This window comes from Lepisosteus platostomus, chromosome 18 (assembly GCF_059453375.1).
Source record: "Lepisosteus platostomus isolate fLepPlt1 chromosome 18, fLepPlt1.hap1, whole genome shotgun sequence".
Taxonomy (NCBI): domain Eukaryota; kingdom Metazoa; phylum Chordata; class Actinopteri; order Semionotiformes; family Lepisosteidae; genus Lepisosteus; species Lepisosteus platostomus.
In genome coordinates, this window is record NC_142628.1 from 17,280,130 (window position 1) to 17,301,309 (window position 21,180).

The 21,180-nt window shown below is 54.1% G+C and overlaps 2 protein-coding genes across 3 annotated transcripts; one reads left to right on the forward strand and one right to left on the reverse strand.

Moving 5' to 3' along the window:
* Positions 1-2,172: 2,172 nt before the first annotated feature.
* On the reverse strand, positions 2,173-7,209 carry tmem216 (transmembrane protein 216). The gene is made up of 6 exons (XM_088611011.1): positions 7,087-7,209; positions 6,070-6,086; positions 5,167-5,260; positions 3,639-3,731; positions 2,871-3,072; positions 2,173-2,513 (listed from the first exon to the last, which is right to left on the reverse strand). Exons 1-6 carry the CDS (start codon positions 7,097-7,099, stop codon positions 2,495-2,497), a joined length of 438 nt encoding a protein of 145 aa, XP_088467137.1. The 5' UTR covers positions 7,100-7,209; the 3' UTR covers positions 2,173-2,494.
* A 374-nt stretch (positions 7,210-7,583) lies between these two features.
* saxo4 (stabilizer of axonemal microtubules 4) lies at positions 7,584-16,749 on the forward strand. Of its 2 annotated transcripts, XM_088611009.1 has the most exons (12): positions 7,584-7,671; positions 8,565-8,673; positions 8,785-8,902; positions 10,044-10,185; positions 10,383-10,452; positions 11,778-11,890; positions 12,399-12,470; positions 13,774-13,860; positions 13,933-14,007; positions 14,093-14,187; positions 14,597-14,749; positions 16,638-16,749. In XM_088611009.1, the coding sequence occupies exons 2-12, from the start codon at positions 8,565-8,567 to the stop codon at positions 16,651-16,653; spliced, it is 1,050 nt and encodes a 349-aa protein (XP_088467135.1). In that variant the 5' UTR covers positions 7,584-7,671; the 3' UTR covers positions 16,654-16,749. The 2 variants fall into 2 exon arrangements, with proteins under 2 accessions (XP_088467135.1, XP_088467134.1); XM_088611008.1 differs by having other exon boundaries at positions 13,774-14,007.
* The last annotated feature ends 4,431 nt before the right edge of the window (positions 16,750-21,180 follow it).

Genomic DNA, 21,180 nt, shown 5'->3' on the forward strand with positions numbered 1-21,180 from the left:
GAGCTGATCCACTTGCTAAAATAATCACACCTACACAGGTGAGCTGATCCAGTGACTGAATTAACCTCCTGCTGCACGGGTGAGCTGATCCACTTGCTAAAATAATCACACCTACACAGGTGAGCTGATCCAGTGACTGAATTAACCTCCTGCTGCTCAGGTGAGCTGATCCACTTGCTAAAATAATCACACCTACACAGCTGAGCTGATCCAGTGACTGAATTAACCTCCTGCTGCTCAGGTGAGCTGATCCACTTGCTAAAATAATCACACCTACACAGGTGAGCTGATCCAGTGACTGAATTAACCTCCTGCTGCTCAGGTGAGCTGATCCACTTACTAAAATAATCACACCTACACAGGTGAGCTGATCCAGTGACTGAATTAACCTCCTGCTGCTCGGGTGAGCTGATCCACTTACTAAAATAATCACACCTACACAGGTGAGCTGATCCAGTGACTGAATTAACCTCCTGCTGCTCGGGTGAGCTGATCCACTTGCTAAAATAATCACACCTACACAGGTGAGCTGATCCAGTGACTGAATTAACCTCCTGCTGCTCGGGTGAGCTGATCCACTTGCTAAAATAATCACACCTACACAGGTGAGCTGATCCAGTGACTGAATTAACCTCCTGCTGCTCGGGTGAGCTGATCCACTTGCTAAAATAATCACACCTACACAGGTGAGCTGATCCAGTGACTGAATTAACCTCCTGCTGCACGGGTGAGCTGATCCACTTGCTAAAATAATCACACCTACACAGGTGAGCTGATCCAGTGACTGAATTAACCTCCTGCTGCACGGGTGAGCTGATCCACTTGCTAAAATAATCACACCTACACAGCTGAGCTGATCCAGTGACTGAATTAACCTCCTGCTGCTCAGGTGAGCTGATCCACTTGCTAAAATAATCACACCTACACAGCTGAGCTGATCCAGTGACTGAATTAACCTCCTGCTGCTCAGGTGAGCTGATCCACTTGCTAAAATAATCACACCTACACAGCTGAGCTGATCCAGTGACTGAATTAACCTCCTGCTGCTCAGGTGAGCTGATCCACTTGCTAAAATAATCACACCTACACAGGTGAGCTGATCCAGTGACTGAATTAACCTCCTGCTGCTCAGGTGAGCTGATCCACTTACTAAAATAATCACACCTACACAGGTGAGCTGATCCAGTGACTGAATTAACCTCCTGCTGCTCGGGTGAGCTGATCCACTTGCTAAAATAATCACACCTACACAGGTGAGCTGATCCAGTGACTGAATTAACCTCCTGCTGCACGGGTGAGCTGATCCACTTGCTAAAATAATCACACCTACACAGGTGAGCTGATCCAGTGACTGAATTAACCTCCTGCTGCACGGGTGAGCTGATCCACTTGCTAAAATAATCACACCTACACAGGTGAGCTGATCCAGTGACTGAATTAACCTCCTGCTGCACGGGTGAGCTGATCCACTTGCTAAAATAATCACACCTACACAGGTGAGCTGATCCAGTGACTGAATTAACCTCCTGCTGCTCAGGTGAGCTGATCCACTTACTAAAATAATCACACCTACACAGGTGAGCTGATCCAGTGACTGAATTAACCTCCTGCTGCTCAGGTGAGCTGATCCACTTACTAAAATAATCACACCTACACAGGTGAGCTGATCCAGTGACTGAATTAACCTCCTGCTGCTCAGGTGAGCTGATGCAGTTACTGCACTGACCTGCAATACAGTTGAGGACAGAGCAGTCAGAGTGACCGTGTCTCAGGGGTCAGTACCCGGACAGGGCTGTCAGGGTGACCGTGTCTCAGGGGTCAGTGCCTGGACAGGGCAGTCAGAGAGACCGTGTCTCAGTGGGTCAGTGCCTGGACAGGGCAGTCAGGGTGACCGTGTCTCAGGGGTCAGTACCCGGACAGGGCAGTCAGGGAGACCGTGTCTCAGGGGTCAGTACCTGGACAGGGCAGTCAGAGTGACCGTGTCTCAGGGGTCAGTACCTGGACAGGGCAGTCAGAGTGACCGTGTCTCAGTGGGTCAGTACCTGGACAGGGCAGTCAGAGTGACCGTGTCTCAGTGGGTCAGTGCCTGGACAGGGCAGTCAGGGTGACCGTGACCCCTGGACCACAGCCTAGTAAATGTCGGCTCTCGGGCAGGAACAGACTCAGTGGTCGGCCGCTGTAAAGCCTCTTTACTCCAAAGTTGACATTGTTACAGTCTGACAAGATGATAACAGGTGTGAATATATACAGGTATAATCACACAGTACACACGGCTCGGAACCGCACACTCGGGCCCGAATCAGGAACACCGCCCCGCCGCGGCTCGGAACCGCACACGGGCCTGTCTTCTGGAACACGGCCCCGCCGCGGCTCGGAACCGCACACGGGCCTGTCTTCGGGAACACGGCCCTGCTGCAGCGTCAGAACTCGACTCCTCCGTCTCGGGATCCGACTGCTGTCCCCGTGCAGCTCAGAGTCTGTTACTGAGACGCCTCTAATACACATGACTGGACCTGCAAGATGGGCAGAGAAAGTGTCCCAGAGTGACCGTGTCTCAGGGGTCAGTACCCGGACAGGGCAGTCAGGGTGACCGTGTCTCAGGGGTCAGTACCCGGACAGGGCTGTCAGGGTGACCGTGTCTCAGGGGTCAGTGCCCGGACAGGGCTGTCAGGGTGACCGTGTCTCAGGGGTCAGTGCCCGGACAGGGCTGTCAGGGTGACCGTGTCTCTGGGGTCAGTACCTGGACAGGGCAGTCAGGGTGACCGTGTCTCAGGGGTCAGTACCTGGACAGGGCAGTCAGGGTGACCGTGTCTCAGTGGGTCAGTGCCTGGACAGGGCAGTCAGGGTGACCGTGTCTCAGGGGTCAGTACCTGGACAGGGCAGTCAGGGTGACCAGGCCCAGTAGCAGCTCCAGGCAGTAGAAGACCAGCAGGACGGCGTTGAGCAGCAGCTCCAGACGCAGCACAAAGGTCTGCAGCAGCAGGAAGTAGACAGAGAGAACAGCGCAGGGAACCAGCAGCCCCACACTGAGCCCCAGCGTTAGCGAGTGCTGACACAGGTTCCCCTTTGAGCCTGAGGACACAGGACACACAGCACACAGCCTGAGGACACAGGACACACAGCCTGAGGACACAGCACACACAGCACACAGCCTGAGGGTCAGACACACACACAAGGACATACAGCGTGAAGGTCAGACACACAAAGCATAAGGGTCAGATACACACACACACACACACACACACACACACACAGCGTGAGGGTCAGACACACACACAGGACACGCAGAGTGAGGGACAGACACTCACACAGGAAAGGCAGCGTGAGGGTCAGACACACCCACAGCGTGAGGGTCAGACACACACGCAGGACAGCGTGAAATTCAGACACACACACAGCATGTGGGTCAGACACACACAAACAGGACACACAGGGTGAAATTCAGACACACACACACAGGACACACAGCGTGAGGGTCAGACACAAACACACAGGACACACAGCGTGAGGGTCAGACACAAACACACAGGACACACAGCGTGAGGGTCAGACACACACAGGACACACAACATGAGGGTCAGACACACACAGGACACACACACACACTCTCACACACACACGTAGACTGTGCTCCTGACCGTAGAAGAGGCGCAAGATCTCCAGTCCCAGGAACAGGAACAACAGCACCAGGTCAAGGGTCAAGTTTGCAGGGGGATAGGGCAACAGGACTCCTGCACAGAGAGAGGGGGGTTAATATATATAACACCCTGAGAGAGAGAGAGGGGTTAGTGTATATAACACCCTGAGAGAGAGAGGGGTTAGTGTATATTACACCCTGAGAGAGAGAGAGGGGTTAGTGTATATACACCCTAAGAGAGAGAGGGGTTAGTGTATATTACACCCTGAGAGAGAGAGAGGGGTTAGTGTATATAACACCCTGAGAGAGAGAGAGGGGTTAGTGTATATAACACCCTGAGAGAGAGAGGGGTTAGTGTATATTACACCCTGAGAGAGAGAGAGGGGTTAGTGTATATACACCCTAAGAGAGAGAGGGGTTAGTGTATATTACACCCTGAGAGAGAGAGAGGGGTTAGTGTATATTACACCCTGAGAGAGAGAGAGGGGTTAGTGTATATTACACCCTGAGAGAGAGAGAGGGGTTAGTGTATATCCTCCATGTGCAGAGAAAAACACCTAACAACAGGTGCAGGGCTGAATTAGGCCAGTACCCACTATTGATAAACATACAGAAGAGAGTATTAAATTATTGGCTACACCTAAAGAACAGCGACCAAAATTCCTACCACCACAAAGCCCTGCTGAGCCAAGAGCTGAGCCCAAAACAGAGCCCCCTGAGCCAGCTGGTCCTGAGGCTCACTGACCTGAGCCACACCGACACTAACCAGCCTCAGGACAGCACTGCTAGAGCACCACAACTCAGACTCAACCACATCACAGCACAGATCAAACAGCAATATCTCACACACTGGGACACACACACACAAACACAGCATCAACTGGAATGCTACAGAACCCTTTTTTTTTTGTTTTGTTTAATGTAAATATCATTACTTTCATTTGCTTTGGCAACACTGATTGTACCCATCGGTCATGCTAATAAAGCACCTTGAACTGAATTGAATTGATTGTATATAAAACCCTTACAGAGAGAGAGGGGTTACTGTATATAACACCCTGAGAGAGAGGGGGGTTAGTGTATATAACACCCTAGAGAGAGAGGGGGGTTAGTGTATATAATACCCTAGAGAGAGAGAGGGGGGTTAGTGTATATAACACCCTAGAGAGAGAGAGGGGGGTTAGTGTATATAACACCCTGAGAGAGAGGGGGGGGTTAGTGTATATAACACCCTAGAGAGAGAGAGGGGGGTTAGTGTATATAACACCCTGAGAGAGAGGGGGGGGTTAGTGTATATAACACCCTAGAGAGAGAGGGGGGTTAGTGTATATAACACCCTGAGAGAGAGAGGGGGGTTAGTGTATATAACACCCTGAGAGAGAGAGGGGTTAGTGTATATAACACCCTAGAGAGAGAGGGGTTACTGTTTATTGAGGGATCAAAACAACAGGAGATATTCAAATTCACGTTCATCATGTTGTTCGACATGAGTGTGTTTTAATTAAGGCTCAGGGTTAGAGGGCACTAACCTTTGTACACGAACATGAGAATTTCAGCAATGAAGAAGACAGCAAAGTACCAGCCATTGAGGTACAGCAGGACCTGCAGTGGAGCAGAGGGCAGCTGCAGGCAAGGTCAAGGAGCTGATGCTGACTCGGACACCCTGACACCCTGCGCCTATTCCTCCGCCCAACTTCCTAACGCCCTCACCTCCCAGCTCTGCTCCCTTCCTGTCCTTCCTCTATCCTGATCTTTCCTTCACATCTCTCTCCTCCCTGTACTCCTCCTCTCCCATCTCTCTCCTCCCTGTACTCCTCCTCTCCCATCTCTCTCCCTCCTCACCCATCTCTCTCCTCCCTGTACTCCTCCTCTCCCATCTCTCTCCTCCCTCCTCTCCCATCTCTCTCCTCCCTGTACTCCTCCTCTCCCATCTCTCTCCTCCCTGTACTCCTCCTCACCCATCTCTCTCCCTCCTCACCCATCTCTCTCCTCCCTGTACTCCTCCTCCCCCATCTCTCTCCCTCCTCTCCCATCTCTCTCCTCCCTGTACTCCTCTCCCATCTCTCTCATCTCTCTCCTCCCCTCTCTCTCATCTCACTCCTCCCTCTGTCCCTCCTCTCCCATCTCTCTCCTCCCTGTACTCCTCCTCTCCCATCTCTCTCCCCCCTCCTCACCCATCTCTCTCCTCCCTGTACTCCTCCTCTCCCATCTCTCTCCTCCCTGTACTCCTCCTCTCCCATCTCTCTCCTCCCTGTACTTCTCCTCACTCATCTCTCTCCTCCCTCCTCTCCCATCTCTCTCCTCCCCTCTCTCATCTCACTCCTCCCTCTGTCCCTCCTCTCCCATCTCTCTCCTCCCTCCTCTCCCATCTCTCTCCTCCCTCCTCTCCCATTCCCTCTCCTCCCTCTATCCCAGAGACACCAGCAGGATACAGTGTCCTCCCTCTTACCTGTAAGAAGACAGAAGGCTGGTTATGGTTATAAGGAGTTATTGTGTACACCACAACACAATACCAACATACCAACACTGTGCTTTACCACAGTTTACTGCACTGATAATAATGTAATAATGATAATGTTAAAGTTTCTTTATCAGCCCTATACAATTTCTTGCATTAGGAATTCATCTTTTCACAGACCCCAGCTTGCTCTCCATGAGACACACAGACAGGGAGAGAAGCTGGGGGTCAGAGCGCAGGGTCAGCCATTTATACAGCACCCCTGGAGCAGTTGGGGTTCAGGGTCTTGCTCAGGGGCCCAACGGAGTAGGATTCCTCTGCCGGCCACGGGATTTGAACTTGCAACCTTCCAGCCACAGGCAGAGATCCTGAGCCACAGAGCCACCGCTCTGCCCCTCACTGTGCTTTACTGTAGTTTACCACAGTTTACTGCGCTGTAACACCCCTCGCTGGTGGATGCTGCACATTGGTGGTGGTGGAGGGGATCCCCATTACCTGTAAAGCACTTTGAGTGGAGTGTCCAGAAAAGCGCTATATAAGTGTAAGCAATTATTATTATTATTATTATTATTATTTACTGTACTTTACCACGCTTTGACAACCTTACTGTGCTTTACTGTACTTTACCACACTTTACTGCGCTGTAACACCCCTCACTGTGCCTTACTGTACTTTACCACACTTTACTGCGCTGTACCACCCCTCACTGTGCCTTACTGTACTTTACCACACTTTACTGCGCTGTACCACCCCTCACTGTGCCTTACTGTACTTTACCACACTTTACTGCGCTTCACCACGCTGTTCGCCGGACTGTTCGTTCAGGCACTTCAGCTCCATGGCAAATTGAAGTGCAGAAACAGAGCCTAAACGGAAATCCGGACCGCCCAGCCGGTTCAACCCTCTCACCCGGTCCAGCCAGGGTTTACCTGTACCGACAGCTCGACAGGGGTATTTCACGCTTCACACAGACGGTCAGTTCTTCACTCACCGACAGACGCCATGTTCCCTCACCATGGAAACGGCTTCCTCCTCCCGCGAGCCTCTGGCAGTGACGTCAGATCCCGTGACGTCCCGGCTACCATAAAGCCGGGACTATCAGCGCAAGCCGCGACCGGAGCGAGCGGTCGTGCCGTGTAGAAGTGCCCACAGGCTGCACTGACGCCTCCGTGGAAATAGGAAACAATCTGATATTTCTAGGTGATACGACATGTGGTCACCTTTACTTCAAAGCTTTAATTTAATAATAATACCTTGCATTTATATAGAGCCCATCTCCCTCACTGCTGGTTCAAATGCCATCTTAAAACGTCTCAGATAACATCTTGCTGACCGCATCTGCACTGTAGTTTAGACGCCACCTGGTTTCTGCTCATTACGCTTTGAAAACCAGCGAGTGCGCGAGAAGAAATTCACATTCTCAAGGCAGCTCACTTACGTCATTTCCAGGCGTCTGTGACGTTTCTCTCTTCTCCCCTTCAGTCACCCTGGATACTGTTGCCGAGAGACGCCGTGTTTGGGTCGCAGCCCGGGAGACAGATCCCAGCTCCATCCGCAGAGATCCTGTTGGACACAGGTAAGGATTTCGGAGGCGATATCCAGCAAGAGGGAGCCAGCAGGACCATCAGACAGGGCTCAGACCGGCGTGTTCGTGGCTCTTTGATCTCATCCACACGAGTGGACAGTGGATCCAGACCGAGTTGTGTTTAAGTTGTATGTTATTGGACTTTGTTGTGGTTGCTGCTGCTGTTCTGTGTTTGTTTTAGTGTTTCCTTAATGTCTTTGTATTGGAGCGTACATGCAAATAAGCATTTCACTGCACATATAAACGGAACTGAACAGATGTTTCTCCAAAGGACCCAGGGTACTGGGTTCAATAAGGTGTCAGGGAGGCCAGTTCCACACTCCCACCCCCCTGAGTGTACAGCAATGCCTCCTACTGTCCCTGTAGTTTCCAGACCTTTGGTTTGTGTGACTGCTGACCATAAAGATGCCCACTGGTTTACGTGCATCAGGTCCCATTGCAGTCCACTCTATTCAAGACTAAAGAGACTCAGTTCCTCCAGCCTGTCAGTGTGGGACACTCCCTTCAGACTAAAGAGACTCAGTTCCTCCGGCCTTTCAGTGAAGGACACTCCCTTCAGACTAAAGAGACTCAGTTCCTCCAGCAAGGACACTCCCTTCAGACTAAAGAGACTCAGTTCCTCCAGCGTGTCAGTGAGGCACACTGGGGGTGTATCCGTTGTCTATCCTGCCCTCTAAGCCAGGCTGTCTATACTCCTACGGTGTCCTTGGTGCTGTAACCCGGGGAACCTCACTGCTCTCCTCTCCCATCCATCCTCTCCTCTCCTGTCCCCACTCTCCTCTACCGTCCCTGATCTCCTGTCCCCACTCTCCTCTCCTGTCCCCCTGCTCTCCCGTTCCTCCTCTCCTCTCCCGCTCTGCTCTCCTGTGCCTCCTCTCTCTCAGATGATGGCGCGAGTTGCAGTAGGTCGGCCCTGCCCCCGTGTGCTGGCCAGCGTGGGCGCGGATGTGAACCCCCTGAGCTTCTACAGCACCTCCTACAGCGCCTCCTATGGTGAGTGGGGGTACTGCGCGAGGGGGGAGGAGTGCAGGCCGACGCCGTTTTCACGGATCGAGGAGCTCATCTCCTCTCTCTTTCTCCCGTTCTCCCCCTGCTCTGTTCTAGGTACCGGGCGGTTTGTCCCCAGACCGGGGCGTCACTCTGGGACAGGGTACGCCGCCAACCTGCGCCCCGTTCTGCACTACCAGCCCAGCCTGGACCGCACGGACAACCCCCCGCTGGGGTATGCAGGGAGACAAGAGAGAGGGAGAGGAGGAGCCCAGGGAGACGGGAGAGAGGAGGAGACCAGGGAAACGGGAGAGAGGAGGAGACAGGAGAGAGGGAGAGGAGGAGCCCGGGGAGACGGGAGAGAGGAGGAGCCCGGGGAGACAGGAGAGAGGGAGAGGAGGAGACAGGATAGACAGGAGACGGGAGAGAGGAGGAGACCGGGAAGACGGGAGAGAGGAGGAGACCGGGGAGACGGGAGAGAGGGAGAGGAGGAGACCGGGGAGATGGGAGAGAGGGAGAGGAGGAGACAGGATAGACGGGAGAGAGGAACAGACCAGAGAGACGGGAGAGAGGGAGAGGAGGAGACTGGAGAGAGGGAGAGAAGGAGACTGGAGAGAGGAGAGGAGGAGACCGGGGAGACGGGAGAGAGGAGGAGACGGGAGAGAGGGAGAGGAGAAGCCCGGGGAGACAGGAGAGAGGGAGAGGAGGAGACAGGATAGATGGGAGAGAGGAGGAGACCAGGGAGATGGGAGAGGAGGAGACCAGGGAGAGAGGGAGAGAGGGAGAGGAGGAGACAGGAGAGAGGGAGAGGAGGAGACCAGGGAGACGGGAGAGAGGGAGAGGAGGAGACCAGGGAGACGGGAGAGAGGGAGAGGAGGAGACCAGGGAGATGGGAGAGAGGGAGAGGAGGAAAGAAGGTGGAGATGGAGGAGGAAAGGTCAGAGGGGGAGAATTTATTTGGAGTGAGGCTGTATTGTAAGAGTGTGGTGTAAATCTGGAGTGTGTCTGTATTGGAAGAGTATAGTGTTAATCTGGAGTGAGTCTATATTGGAAAAGTGTGGTGTGAATCTGGAGTGAGTCTGTATTGGAAGAGTGTGGTGTGAATCTGGAGTGAGTCTGTATTGGAAGAGTGTGGTGTGAATCTGGAGTGAGTCTGTATTGGAAGAGTGTGGTGTGAATCCGGAGTGAGTCTTATTGGAAGTGTCCAGTGTGAATCTGGAGTGAGACCGTATTGAAAGAGTACATGTGAATCTGGAGTGAGTCTGTATTGGAAGAGTACAGTGTGAATCTGGATTGAGTCTGTATTGGAAGAGTACAGTGTGAATCTGGAGTGAGTCAGTATTGGAAGAGTGAGATGTTCCTCTTTCTCTCCTCAGGCTCTCCCTGCTGGATAGCCTCCAGTCGGTGACTCACAGGCACTTCCTGCCGCTCTGCCGCCCGGACGGCTCGGAGCCCCTGCCCCAGATCCGTGGGAAGAGGGAGAGTGCATACCTGCGGGACACAGCTGTGGAGAGAGGAGTGAGGAGGAGTGAGAGTGCGGGAGACTAAGGAGAGGCGGGAGAGGGAGACAGGAGGGAGGAGAGGGGGTGGAGAGGAGCAGCGAGTGTTTTCTATTGCTATTGCAGGGTAGTATGAGCTGTGATTGTTGTTCTGTGCTGCTGTAACCTTTGTATTAACCCTCCTCTCTCCTCTCTCCTCTGTCTCTACCTCTGCAGGGCAAAATGTTGCATCAGTCAGAGTATCAGGGCCACTTTGTCCCATTGGCCACTGGCCCAGCAGGTCCAGGTAGGATACTGATATTGCACTGACGCAGTATTTACCCTGTAGGACACCGCGGTAAACACAGATACCGTACCTGACTGACGCAGCATTTACCCTGTAGGACACCGCGGTAAACACAGATACCGTACCTGACTGACGCAGTATTTACCCTGTAGGACACCGCGGTAAACACAGATACCGTACCTGACTGACGCAGTATTTACCCCGTAGGACACCGCGGTAAACAGATACCGTACCTGACTGACGCAGTATTTACCCTGTAGGACACCGCGGTAAACACAGATACCGTACCTGTCTGACGCAGTATTTACCCCGTAGGACACCGCGGTAAACACAGATACCGTACCTGACTGACGCAGTATTTACCCTGTAGGACACCGCGGTAAACAGATACCGTACCTGACTGACGCAGTATTTACCCTGTAGGACACCGCGGTAAACACAGATACCGTACCTGACTGACGCAGTATTTACCCTGTAGGACACCGCAGTAAATGCCGATGGCTCACTGCTGCAGTATTTACCCTGTAGGACTCCTTGGTAGTTCAAGTTCAAGTTCAAGTTTATTTGTCAGTCCAGCCATGTACAAGTATACAGAGGGGCGAGATATCGTTCTCCTGGTCTGCGGTGCGAATACAGACAGACACTGACAAGACAATGCTATAGACATGGACATTTCTGACAGGGTACAGGGTACATAAAGTGCAAAGAATACATCAGACAGTGTGCCTGACATTAGGCAAAAAAGAGCTGGTTTTCCAGATTTGGAGTAGGTGCAGTAGGTACCAGGGTGTTGAGGAGCCTGACAGCCTGTGGAAGAAAGCTGTGACAGAGTCTGGTGGAGCTGGGCCGTGTACTGCGATACCTTTTACCAGATGGTAGGAGGGCAAAGAGGTTGCAGGAGGGGTGGGAGGGATCGTCCATGATCCCAGGGGCTTGGTGTGTGCAGCGTGTGGGGTACAGTAGATGTCCTGACTGGAGGGAAGGGAGGCTCCAGAGATGTTTTCTGCTGTATTGACAACTGGTTGCAGGGACTTGTGGACTGAGATCTTACAATTCCCAAACCAGACAATGATGCAGTTGGTCAAGATGGAGCCTCTGTAGAATGTGGATAGTATGGGGGGGGGGTTTGCCCTTCTCAGTCACCACAGGAAGGGGAGACGTTGTTGTGCTTTATTAGCTAGGGATAAATGCCGATAGCTCGCTGCCACAGTATTTACCCTGTTTCTACCCTGGTACAGGGGGGTGTCCTGAGTAGAGGTTGCTCTCTGGGTGCTGAGATGATATTGCCTCTGCTCTTGTGTCTTTGCTGCCATTGTTTCCCTCAGTGAACCTGCAGCACAGAACTATTGGCCAACAGCAGGGGTCAGGGTTCACGCAGGGGTCAGAGGTCCAACCATTCACTTTTGTCCCCAGAGGCAACACTCCCAGTATCAGCGGGGTCAGTCTCTCTCTCGCACAGTCTGCCTGTCTCATTCTCTCACTGTCTCACTCCCTCACAGTCTACCTGTCTCACTCCCTCACAGTCTGCCTGTCTCATTCTGTTTCACTCTCTCAGTCTACCTGTCTCATTCTCTCACTGTCTCACTCTCTCAGTCTACCTGTCTCACTCCCTCACAGTCTGCCTGTCTCATTCTGTCTCACTCTCTCACAGTCTGCCTGTCTCATTCTGTCTCACTCTCTCACTGTCTGCCTCTCATTCTCTCAACGTCTCCCTCCCTCACAGTCTACCTGTCTCACTCCCTCACAGCATGTCTCATTCTCTCACTGTCTCACTCTCTCTCTGTCTCATTGTCACAGCCTGCCTGTCTTATCAGCACTTTGAGAAGCCACCTTTAAAGGCGCTAAAAAAAAATAAAGTTTCTTCTTATTATTCATCACTCTCTCACTGTCTGCCTGTCTCTCTCTGGCACTGCCCTGTGCTGACTGGGTGATGCTGGTCTCTCCAGCCTGATGACTCAGGTCACCTGACAAGAAACACCATCATGAAAACAGACTTCCTGCCGTCCCAGACTCTGCAGGTAACTGTCTGTCTGAACGACGGTGTGTCGGTGTCTCTCGGTGTGTCTCTCGGTGTGTCTCTCGGTGTGTCTCTCGGTGTGTCAGTGTGTCTCTCGGTGTGTCAGTGTGTCTCTCGGTGTCGGTGTGTCTCTCTGTGACGGTGTGTCTCTCTGTGTCAGTGTGTCTCTAGGGTGTCAGTGTGTCTCTCGGTGTGTGTCGGTGTGTCTCTCTGTGTGTGTCGGTGTGTCTGTGTGTCAGTGTGTCTCTCGGTGTGTCAGTGTGTCTCTCTGTGTGTGTCGGTGTGTCTCTCTGTGTGTCAGTGTGTCTCTAGGGTGTCAGTGTGTCTCTAGGGTGTCAGTGTGTCTCTAGGGTGTCGGTGTCTCTCTCGGTGTGTCGGTGCGTCTCTCTCGGTGTGTCGGTGCGTCTCTCTCGGTGTGTCGGTGCGTCTCTCTCGGTGTGTCGGTGCGTCTCTGTGTGTCGGTGTGTCTCTCTGTGTGTCGGTGTGTCTCTAGGGTGTCAGTGTGTCTCTAGGGTGTCAGTGTGTCTTTGTGTCAGTGTGTCTCTCTGTATGTGTCGGTGTGTCTCTCTGTGTGTCAGTGTGTCTCTCTGTGTGTCGGTGTGTCTCTCTGTGTGTCAGTGTGTCTCTCAGTGTGTCGGTGTGTCTCTCTGTGTGTCAGTGTGTCTCTAGGGTGTCAGTGTGTCTCTCTGTGTGTCAGTGTGTCTCTCTGTGTGTGTCGGTGTGTCTCTCTGTGTGTGTCGGTGTGTCTCTCTGTGTGTGTCGGTGTCTCTCTGTGTGTGTCGGTGTGTCTGTCTGTGTGTGTCGGTGTGTCTGTCTGTGTGTGTCGGTGTGTCTGTCTGTGTGTGTCGGTGTGTCTCTCTGTGTGTCAGTGTGTTTCTCTGTGTGTCAGTGTGTCTCTAGGGTGTCAGTGTGTCTCTCTGTGTGTGTCAGTGTGTCTCTCTGTGTGTGTCGGTGTGTCTCTCTGTGTGTCAGTGTGTCTCTAGGGTGTCAGTGTGTCTCTCTGTGTGTCAGTGTCTCTCTGTGTGTGTCGGTGTGTCTCTCTGTGTGTGTCGGTGTGTCTGTCTGTGTGTGTCGGTGTGTCTCTCTGTGTGTCAGTGTGTTTCTCTGTGTGTCAGTGTGTCTCTAGGGTGTCAGTGTGTCTCTCTGTGTGTGTCAGTGTGTCTCTCTGTGTGTGTCGGTGTGTCTCTCTGTGTGTGTCAGTGTGTCTCTAGGGTGTCGGTGTGTTTCTCGGTGTGTCTGTGTGTCTCGTGTTTCGGTCTGTCTAGGCGTGTCGTATCTGAGCGACGGTGTGTCTGTGTTTTCAGGGCAGTGAGTGTTGGCCCAGGCTGGCTCGGGGTTCTGTCACAGAGTCGGGGTTCAGCAGAGAGATCAGTGCTCCCCTCAGAGCTGGGGTGAGTACACCCTCGCCCCTCGCCCGCTCACCCCTCGCCTCCTCCGGCCTGACTGCGCTCTCCTGCTCCCAGGTCCCCGAGTGTGCTGAGGCTCGAACCCGGAGCCAGCAGCGGGCGGCGCCCGGAGGGACAGTCTCCAGCAGGAAGGTGAGGGCTGCAGCCTCTCTCAGGGGGTGATGATGAGTTGGTGGAGCAGCTGCAGGTCTGTGACCCCGAAACTGTTTGATTTCAGGAGTTATCAGGGTTCAGCATCAACAACACTCCGTACCTGAGCCAACCCCTGGACCCCCCGAGTCTGGAGCACTTCCTGACAAACTACAACATCAGGTCAGTGTGTGTGTGTGTGAGAGGACTGGTGACGGTGGGGCAGTCTGTGTGTTTATGTGCAGGGGAGTGTCTGTGTGTGTGCAGGGCAGTGTCTGTGTGTGTGCAGGGCAGTGTGTGTGTGTGTGTGTGTGTGTGAGAGGAACGGTGACGGCGGGGCAGTCTGTGTGTTTATGTGCAGGGCAGTGTCTGTGTGTGTGCAGGGCAGTGTCTGTGTGTGTGCAGGGCAGTGTGTGGGTGTGTGTGGGTCAGTGTCTGTGTGTGTGCGGGGCAGTGTCTGTGTGTGTGCAGGGCAGTGTGTGGGTGTGTGCGGGGCAGTGTCTGTGTGTGTGCGGGGCAGTGTCTGTGTGTGTGCAGGGCAGTGTGTGGGTGTGTGTGGGTCAGTGTGTGTGTCACTGTCCTCATGTTGCAGGTTCGTTGATCCTGCCCCGGTGGGGGTGTTCCGGGAGGGGTGGGTCCGGGGGGGGATCCACAGACCCAGAGGTCCAGGCCTGACAGCACGGGACGACCGGATCACACTGGGAGAGAGAGGGACTGGGGGACCCCTGCACCCCCAGCAGAGCCGGTGAGATATAGCCTGGCCTCCCTCCACCTCCTGGGCCACAAGGGGAGCTCTCCAACACTGCAGCCACAAGGGGAGCACAGTAACACCGCAGCCACAAGGGGAGCTCTCTAACACTGCAGCCACAAGGGGGAGCACAGTAACACTGCAGCCACAAGGGGAGCACAGTAACACTGCAGCCACAAGGGGAGCACAGTAACACCGCAGCCACAAGGGGAGCTCTCTAACACTGCAGCCACAAGGGGAGCTCTCTAACACTGCAGCCACAAGGGGAGCACAGTAACACTGCAGCCACAAGGGGGAGCTCTCTAACACTGCAGCCACAAGGGGAGCTCTCTAACACTGCAGCCACAAGGGGAGCACAGTAACACTGCAGCCACAAGGGGAGCTCTCTAACACTGCAGCCACAAGGGGAGCTCTCTAACACTGCAGCCACAAGGGGAGCACAGTAACACTGCAGCCACAAGGGGGAGCTCTCTAACACTGCAGCCACAAGGGGAGCACAGTAACACTGCAGCCACAAGGGGAGCTCTCTAACACTGCAGCCACAAGGGGAGCTCTCTAACACTGCAGCCACAAGGGGAGCACAGTAACACTGCAGCCACAAGGGGAGCACAGTAACACTGCAGCCACAAGGGGAGCTGTCACACCGCAGCCACAAGGGGAGCACAGTAACACTGCAGCCACAAGGGGAGCTCTCTAACACTGCAGCCACAAGGGGAGCTCTCCAACACTGCAGCCACAAGGGGAGCTCTCCAACACTGCAGCCACAAGGGGAGCTCTCCAACACTGCAGCCACAAGGGGGAGCTCTCCAACACTGCAGCCACAAGGGGAGCTCTCCAACACTGCAGCCACAAGGGGAGCACAGTAACACTGCACCCACAAGGGGAGCACAGTAACACTGCAGCCACAAGGGGAGCACAGTAACACTGCAGCCACAAGGGGAGCTCTCTAACACTGCAGCCACAAGGGGAGCTCTCTAACACTGCAGCCACAAGGGGAGCACAGTAACACTGCACCCACAAGGGGAGCACAGTAACACTGCAGCCACAAGGGGGAGCTCTCTAACACTGCAGCCACAAGGGGAGCACAGTAACACTGCAGCCACAAGGGGAGCTCTCCAACACTGCAGCCACAAGGGGAGCACAGTAACACTGCAGCCACAAGGGGAGCTCTCTAACACTGCAGCCACAAGGGGAGCTCTCCAACACTGCAGCCACAAGGGGAGCACAGTAACACTGCAGCCACAAGGGGGAGCTCTCTAACACTGCAGCCACAAGGGGAGCTCTCCAACACTGCAGCCACAAGGGGAGCACAGTAACACTGCAGCCACAAGGGGAGCACAGTAACACTGCAGCCACAAGGGGAGCTCTCTAACACTGCAGCCACAAGGGGAGCACAGTAACACTGCAGCCACAAGGGGGAGCTCTCTAACACTGCAGCCACAAGGGGAGCTCTCTAACACTGCAGCCACAAGGGGAGCACAGTAACACTGCAGCCACAAGGGGAGCTCTCTAACACTGCAGCCACAAGGGGAGCTGTAACACTGCAGCCACAAGGGGAGCACAGTAACACTGCAGCCACAAGGGGGAGCTCTCTAACACTGCAGCCACAAGGGGAGCACAGTAACACTGCAGCCACAAGGGGAGCTCTCTAACACCACAGCCACAAGGGGAGCTCTCTAACACCACAGCCACAAGGGGAGCACAGTAACACTGCAGCCACAAGGGGAGCTCTCTAACACTGCAGCCACAAGGGGGAGCTCTCTAACACTGCAGCCACAAGGGGAGCTCTCTAACACTGCAGCCACAAGGGGGCAGCACTGCTCCTCCTCTGACCTGCTGCAGGCTTGGTGTACAAACACTGCTCATGTTCCTGTCTCTTCTCTAGGGTGACCTGGAAATAAAAACAAATATTCCTTCTTCGCCCAGGAAAGAGGCGCACCTGCTAATCCATTACCTGGATACTTTCTTACAATGCAAATAAAACTGTAATGAATTGACTCTTGGTTAATCTTTTATTGTGTATTTATGTCACAAAATGACATTCTCTTCTGAACTTCTCTTCATGTGTCTGACTGTCAGTCAGCTTGTGTCTCAGTCAGCCTGTGACTCTGCCAGTCTGTGTATCTGTCAGTCTGTGTTTCTGTCAGTCTGTGTTTCTGTCAGTCTGTAACTCTGCCAGTCAGCCTGTGACTCTGCCAGTCAGCTTGTGTCTCAGTCAGCCTGTGACTCTCCCAGTCAGCTTGTGTCTCTGTCAGCATGTGTATCTGTCAGTCAGCCTGTGTCTCTGTCAGTCTGTGTATCTGTCAGTCAGCCTGTGTCTCTGTCAGTCTGTGTATCTGTCAGTCAGCCTGTGTCTCAGTCAGCCCTCCTGTGTCTCTGTCAGCCTGTGTCTCAGTCGGTCAGCCTGTGACTCTGTCAGTCTCACAGTGCTTTAGTGACTCAGGGTCCTGGCTGTCAATCAGGACAGTGTATAAGTGGACGCAAGGTTGCCAAGGTGAGGACACCCTGTTGGGATGGTGATGGCATAGGCCTGTTCCCCAGTCACTGATGTCGAAGAGAGTGGGCAGGGAACCTGCTGCCGGCTGCTCGGCTCGGCTCCTCTCCAGGGGACGAGAGGGAAGGCGGCCTGCAGGCACCTCACAGCTGCAGCATAAACACGCAGTGACATCACCACTGAGGACACGTGATGGAGCAGGAAGAGCCAACCTGAACCGACACCCCATCTGTCTCAGCGAACCCCTCTATAGCTCTGTATTCTCCCTCTCCCCCTGTACCCCCACTCTCCCTCTGTACTGATACACCCCCCCTGTACCCCCACTCTCCCTCTGTACTGATACACCCCCCCTGTACTCCCCACTCTCCCTCTGTACTGATACACCCCCCCTGTACTCCCCACTCTCCCCCTGTACCCCCACTCTCCCTCTGTACTGATACACTCCCCCTGTACCCCCACTCTCCCTCTGTACTGATACACCCCCCCTGTACTCCCCACTCTCCCTCTGTACTGATACACTCCCCCTGTACCCCCACTCCCCCCCACTCTCCCCCTGTACCCCCACTCTCCCTCTGTACTGATACACCCCCCCTGTACCCCCACTCCCCCCCACTCTCCCTCTGTACTGATACACTCCCCCTGTACCCCCACTCTCCCTCTGTACTGATACACTCCCCCTGTACCCCCACTCTCCCTCTGTACTGATACACTCCCCCTGTACCCCCACTCCCCCCCACTCTCCCCCTGTACCCCCACTCTCCCTCTGTACTGATACACCCCCCCTGTACCCCCACTCCCCCCCACTCTCCCTCTGTACTGATACACTCCCCCTGTACCCCCACTCTCCCTCTGTACTGATACACTCCCCCTGTACCCCCACTCCCCCCCACTCTCCCCCTGTACCCCCACTCTCCCTCTGTACTGATACACTCCCCCTGTACCCCCACTCTCCCTCTGTACTGATACACTCCCCCTGTACCCCCACTCCCCCCCACTCTCCCCCTGTACCCCCACTCTCCCTCTGTACTGATACACCCCCCCTGTACCCCCACTCTCCCTCTGTACTGATACACTCCCCCTGTACCCCCACTCCCCCCCACTCTACCCCTGTACCCCCACTCTCCCTCTGTACTGATACACCCCCCCTGTACCCCCACTCCCCCCCACTCTCCCTCTGTACTGATACACTCCCCCTGTACCCCCACTCTCCCTCTGTACTGATACACTCCCCCTGTACCCCCACTCTCCCCCTGTACCCCCACTCTCCCTCTGTACTGATACACTCCCCCTGTACCCCCACTCTCCCCCTGTACCCCCACTCTCCCTCTGTACTGATACACTCCCCCTGTACTCCCCACTCTCCCCCTGTACCCCCACTCTCCCTCTGTACTGATACACTCCCCCTGTACTCCCCACTCTCCCCCTGTACCCCCACTCTCCCTCTGTACTGATACACTCCCCCTGTACCCCCACTCTCCCTCTGTACTGATACACCCCCCCTGTACTCCCCACTCTCCCCCTGTACCCCCACTCTCCCTCTGTACTGATACACTCCCCCTGTACTCCCCACTCTCCCCCTGTACCCCCACTCTCCCTCTGTACTGATACACCCCCCCAGTACCCCCACTCTCCCTCTGTACTGATACACTCCCCCTGTACCCCCACTCTCCCCCTGTACCCCCACTCTCCCTCTGTACTGATACACTCCCCCTGTACCCCCACTCTCCCTCTGTACTGATACACTCCCCCTGTACCCCCACTCCCCCCCACTCTCCCCCTGTACCCCCACTCTCCCTCTGTACTGATACACCCCCCCTGTACCCCCACTCCCCCCCACTCTCCCTCTGTACTGATACACTCCCCCTGTACCCCCACTCTCCCTCTGTACTGATACACTCCCCCTGTACCCCCACTCTCCCCCTGTACCCCCACTCTCCCTCTGTACTGATACACTCCCCCTGTACTCCCACTCCCCCCCACTCTCCCCCTGTACCCCCACTCTCCCTCTGTACTGATACACTCCCCCTGTACCCCCACTCTCCCTCTGTACTGATACACTCCCCCTGTACCCCCACTCTCCCCCTGTACCCCCACTCTCCCTCTGTACTGATACACTCCCCCTGTACTCCCCACTCTCCCCCTGTACCCCCACTCTCCCTCTGTACTGATACACCCCCCCAGTACCCCCACTCTCCCTCTGTACTGATACACTCCCCCTGTACTCCCCACTCTCCCCCTGTACCCCCACTCTCCCTCTGTACTGATACACTCCCCCTGTACCCCCACTCCCCCCCACTCTCCCCCTGTACCCCCACTCTCCCTCTGTACTGATACACTCCCCCTGTACCCCCACTCTCCCTCTGTACTGATACACTCCCCCTGTACCCCCACTCTCCCCCAGTACCCCCACTCTCCCTCTGTACTGATACACTCCCCCTGTACCCCCACTCCCCCCCACTCTCCCCCTGTACCCCCACTCTCCCTCTGTACTGATACACTCCCCCTGTACCCCCACTCTCCCCCTGTACCCCCACTCTCCCTCTGTACTGATACACTCCCCCTGTACTCCCCACTCTCCCCCTGTACCCCCACTCTCCTTCTGTACTGATACACCCCCCCTGTACTCCCCACTACCCCCCACTCTCCCCCTGTACCCCCACTCTCTCTGTACTGATACACTCCCCCTGTACCCCACTCTCCCCCAGTACAACACTCTTCCCCTGTACTGATACACTCCCCCTGTACCCCACTCTCCCCCAGTACAACACTCTTCCCCTGTACTGATACACTCCCCCTGTACCCCACTCTCCCCCAGTACAACACTCTTCCCCTGTACTGATACACTCCCCCTGTACCCCACTCTCCCCCAGTACAACACTCTTCCCCTGTACTGATACACTCCCCCTGTACCCCCAGAAAGCTCTGCTCTTGCCCTGCTGCCTGTGTTCCTCTCTCTCTCTCTCTGACATTTCCCACCCTGGCTGTCAGGCTGCTGTTCTCTGCTTCTTCCCTTTTAAGGAGAACAAACCCCCTGTTTCTCCCTGTGTCTGTCTCCTGTGTATAAACTATACTGCACACACACTGTACACACTATACTACACACACTGTACACATAGTACACTACACACAAACCCCCTGTTTCTCCCTGTGTCTGTCTCCTGTGTATAAACTATACTGCACACACACTGTACACACTATACTACACACACTGTACACATAGTACACTACACACAAACCCCCTGTTTCTCCCTGTGTCTGTCTCCCTGTGTATAAACTATACTGCACACACACTGTACACACTATACTACACACACTGTACACATAGTACACTACACACAAACCCCCTGTTTCTCCCTGTGTCTGTCTCCCTGTGTATAAACTATACTGCACACACACTGTACACACTATACTACACACACTGTACACATAGTACACTACACACAAACCCCCTGTTTCTGTGTCTGTCTCCTGTGTATAAACTATACTGCACACACACTGTACACACTATACTACACACACTGTACACATAGTACACTACACACAAACCCCCTGTTTCTCCCTGTGTCTGTCTCCTGTGTATAAACTATACTGCACACACACACTGTACACACTATACTACACACACTGTACACATAGTACACTACACACAAACCCCCTGTTTCTCCCTGTGTCTGTCTCCTGTGTATAAACTATACTGCACACACACACTGTACACACTATACTACACACACTGTACACATAGTACACTACACACAAACCCCCTGTTTCTCCCTGTGTCTGTCTCCTGTGTATAAACTATACTGCACACACACACTGTACACACTATACTACACACACTGTACACATAGTACACTACACACAAACCCCCTGTTTCTCCCTGTGTCTGTCTCCTGTGTATAAACTATACTGCACACACACACTGTACACACTATAC